We start from the raw sequence: 4478 nt of genomic DNA, 5'->3' as shown, positions 1-4478 counted from the left end.
ACATGGTTTCAAATTAGAAATATATTTAGAAAAACCTATTTTAAAACTACAGTAAAGATAAACAAAAAAAGTGTCAAACAAATATCAAATAAGAAAAAATTCAAAATCACACTCGTAAATATTTTCAACAATTTGACTTGAAACTCTTACTTAGTTTAGTTAGTTGTACCAATATTAGCTAATTTAAGTACTCAATTAACTCAACAAACCAATTCCTTTGTCTAACATCCTTTCGCTATCAAAAAAGGAATGATAACATGTAACAAATATATAGGTCCTATGTTCGAATCTTCTTTCGATCATAAATCATGATTATCGAGTTGGCTATTTCTCTCTTTTCATACAACAAAGACGGATTCGAGAGTTACGGGTCTAAATCATATCGCAAATTCTCCCTTGTGACGGGTACTATTCCGTCACAAACACTGTTCACATTTGCGACGGCCAAATGTGACCAGTTTTTGAGAAAATGTGACCATTTTTTTATAAGTGACATTTTATGAACAGTACTTGAGTGGTTACATTTTATCAAAAAGTGGTCACATTTGCCCGTCGCAAATTGTGACCGTATCATATATTATACGATTTCTTGGCCCCTCCAAAGATTATAATAAAGATCTTCATACAAATTGTTGGTACGATATTATAAATAAAATGTGACTTAAACTAGTTTGTCTATACTATGCCTTTACCAAAGGGTAACATTGTATCTTATTATATGATTCTCTACCTATCTTTCCACCCACCTTCCCCATAATTGTTGGTCCTATTCAAATTTTCCCTACATTTTTAAGTACTTTCTCCAGCTAAGTAAGTGCTCCACAAGTACTTGTATAAATTCTTTCCCCTACTTTCATTTTCCCAAGAATTATAATAAATCGTCTAACATTTTTCCATTTTTCTCAAACAAAAGTCAATTTCTAAATTCCTCCTTATTTGATCAATTTCTTTTGTTAAAAATGAGTTCAAACTCCAATGTACTTATTTCCCCAAGGAAACTAAGATACGATCTTTATACCTACCAGGATGAACCAAACACGCCCTTAGTGATATCAGTTCTAGCTGCATTAATAGAACGTCATATGGCACGTAATGAGAGGATAACTCGGAATTGTAAATGGGCATTAGTGTCAAAAGATGCTAAAACTCGAGTTTTTGATGCATATGAAGCTCCGGATATGACAATTCAATCATTTTTGGAACGGATTTTTCGGTACACTAAGGCCGGACCGTCGGTCTATGTAGTTGCATATGTCTACATTGATAGATTATGTCAAAATTATCCTGGATTCAAGATTAGTCCAAGCAATGTACATAGACTTTTAATTACAACTATCATGGTGGCCTCTAAATATGTTGAAGACATGTAAGTATTCTCATTCCTCTGCTTTTTTCCTTTTTTTTTTCCTTATAAATTTATTCATATCTCAAATACTCGAGGTCGACTTAGCTCGTAATATCATTGAGTAATGGTACTCATGATTTAGGCTCAAAATTCGTCAGCATATATTAAAACTGCCCTTGTTGGCTCCCTCAAACAAAAACCAAAAAAGGTTTATTATTTCCAATTAACATTTTTTTTGCCAAATAAGGCATAAGGGCATTAAAATCCGTCACAAGCTTGTGACGGGTACATCTGCCATAACCGTTAGGTTAAGACATCTTCTGATTAATAAGCATTATTAGCAAGGTCCTTGGTACCTGTTGTTTGAAACCCGTCAACATTAATTAAAAATTTGAATTTTTATTCACATTATGTTAATTCCCTTAAAATCATAATTTTCTTGACAAAATTTGACATGGGTTATTGTTGATTATGTTAAACAGGAATTATAGAAATTCATATTTTGCAAGAGTTGGTGGATTAACAACACAAGAAATGAACAAATTGGAGGTGGACTTTTTGTTCTTAATGGGATTCAAATTACATGTAAATGTGAGTGTTTTTGAGAGTTATTGCTCACATTTAGAAAGAGAAGTGAGCATTGGAGGAGGTTACCAAATTGAAAAAGCATTGCGTTGTGCAGAAGAAATTAAATTAAGGCAAAGTATTGATATTAGTGGAAGATATGATCAAATTTCCCGCATTACTTTGTGATACAGACCATCCGATTTAGTTTGGATTCGAGTAAGGTAGGGTCACTTGAGTGATAAAGCTCTCTGTCATGAGTTTTTAACAATGCTGCATTCTCAAGGCTGAAACCCGAGACCTCTGGTTCTTTGTGATAATACTATGGCATGTACAATTAGTTGTGTTAGATGAACAACTATTGCAAATTTTGAGCAATGTATGTATAGTGGTAATTGTATAATTGTGTAAGTTTTTTTTTTTACAAGATTGTTTAGCTTGTAAGATACGGAGTAATATTTTCTGTATTTATTATACTTCGTGCAAGAATTTCACATGAATTTTTGTTCGAAAATGAGAAATCCTGAAACGAAGTTTGGAATGAGTTGGCGTTGTCAGATGTTACTCGGTTGTAATATCACGTTCTCTTGAGAATATATAAATTCCCTGCTTATTAACATTCCGTACTTATAATGTAAGTGATAAAAATAGTTTGTGTACCCGTACATTAAAATTTATTTTCTTTATTTTTCACAAGTTTCAAACTAGTATGAGTTGTGACTTGTGTGATGTTGCCTAGCAAACTCAAGCCGAAGTGAACATAAAAATTTGAGTGATAGAGACATGCCTTTAAGGTTCATACTAGTACCTAATTTAATGGGGCTCATTGGTTTAAATAATTGATTTTTACGCGCTATTAAGGCATATCACACCATTCAGATGAGTCAATTTTCAATAAACATAGGAAAATGTAATGAATAGAGGGCTCACAACCTACTAATAAGGAATATGAAATTTAAGTAGTGACGAGCTCAGCACCACCCACTCTTAAAAGTCGTAATGATCTCAAATAAGGTACGAGACGACAGTTGCGTCCGAGTATACTTTTGAATGGCAAGGCAACGTTAGTTATAGTGGTTATCGATGTATAGTTGATTTGATTTGCCCATCAACTATTATCGACATTAATGTCAAATGTCGACTTATTAACGATAATAATTTTCCAAAATACAATCGACATTAAGTCACATAAACATCAAAGAAGTGACATATTATGGGCAATTAGAGGATAATGATGCCTAATAATAGGCCAAATACTAGTCAATCTTGTAACTAGATATATAATGACATTTGACATACAATAATTTAGATTTCCGACCTACCATTATATTGTATAACGTAGTACTAACATCCATGCCAATCAACAAAGATAACGAAAAGATAACATATATAGAGGAATGGCATGAAAGCTAATTATAATTGGTGTGAATACTTCCACTTGCTAAACACCAAAGTCCATAGCATTACGTGTAACTGTGTAATTAGTGTATTGATAAGATATAATTGGCCTCTTTTTTTTTTTTTTTTTTTTTAATTTGGGGTTGATTAGGAGTATCAACTACTAACAGTTTGAATTTTTTCTGAATCAATTTAATGGGTTGACAATTCTCAAGTTTAACTTTTTCAATCGCAAGAGTGAGAAATCGAGCCTCTAACCAAGATATGAGAGCCTTACCACTCACACCAGTCAACTTTAGTTAGTTGACCTATTTTAATATGTCATACACTCATATACTCCGTATGTCCTAAGAGTATTTGTGATTTTCAATTGGTCTCCCTTGTGACGGGTTACCATTTGTGGCGGATATTTTGTGAGATAAAATGGTAATAAAATGGGTTAGTGGAGAAAGGGGACCATATGAATAGTGTTGCAGAGAGAGAAAAAGTGGGTACTTTGTGAGGTAAAATGGTATCCGTCACTCAAGAGTGACGGATATGTCATGTCTTCAATGAGAATTTGTGATTTTATATAGATAGAATCAGATGTAGACCTGATAAACTGAATCGGTCCAAATAACTTGATCCAAATAACCTGCCCTGTATCCGAATCGAGGAATCAAATATGATCTGAAATCGAATTGATCCGACCGTATCCAACCCGACTCGAATATTGATGTTCACATACTGATCGTTTTCTTCAAACAACTTGATAACAATTCAACCGGAAATGGCTTAACCCGACCCAACCCAACCCAAATTCTTGCAAACCTGAACAACCTGAACCAGAATTGATGACCCGAACCTGACCAGATTGCCTTGTTTGCCACGTTTAGACAGATGAGACAAGATTTTCTTATCATTTCCAAGGCATTTTGTTTTTTTATCCTATAATAATAAACTCGTTTTTTTTTTTTTTTTTGTTTAAAATGGACATATCCCTTTTGATTAAGAATTTGTGTATGAGATAAGTATGTTCTTAATTAGGACCAATTATATAGGATAATATAGTTATTAGCTGTCTAGGAATGGTGACCATAACCTTATACTAGTAGTTAGTTAAAGGACTTGTTACCTACTTGACCAAACGTCCAAGCCATCCGTGTGTGTGATTCATAGGTTACTACGTAAT

General features: G+C 33.3%; 1 protein-coding gene across 1 annotated transcript; it reads left to right on the top strand.

Moving 5' to 3' along the window:
* The first annotated feature begins 722 nt into the window (after window positions 1-722).
* Window positions 723-2548, top strand: LOC141585974 (cyclin-U2-1). Its single transcript, XM_074407064.1, has 2 exons — window positions 723-1366; window positions 1828-2548. The coding sequence occupies exons 1-2, from the start codon at window positions 960-962 to the stop codon at window positions 2096-2098; spliced, it is 678 nt and encodes a 225-aa protein (XP_074263165.1). The 5' UTR covers window positions 723-959; the 3' UTR covers window positions 2099-2548.
* The last annotated feature ends 1930 nt before the right edge of the window (window positions 2549-4478 follow it).

Source organism: Silene latifolia, chromosome 6, assembly GCF_048544455.1.
Source record: "Silene latifolia isolate original U9 population chromosome 6, ASM4854445v1, whole genome shotgun sequence".
Taxonomy (NCBI): Eukaryota; Viridiplantae; Streptophyta; class Magnoliopsida; order Caryophyllales; family Caryophyllaceae; genus Silene; species Silene latifolia.
This window is presented reverse-complemented; position numbering and strand designations above follow the sequence as displayed.

Coding starts and splice junctions, on each gene's coding strand:
- LOC141585974 (XM_074407064.1), top strand. CDS start 960: ATGAGTTCAAACTCCAATGTACTTATTTCCCCAAGGAAACTAAGATAC. Junction 1,367..1,827: donor TCTAAATATGTTGAAGACAT/GTAAGTATTCTC, acceptor TATGTTAAACAG/GAATTATAGAAATTCATATT.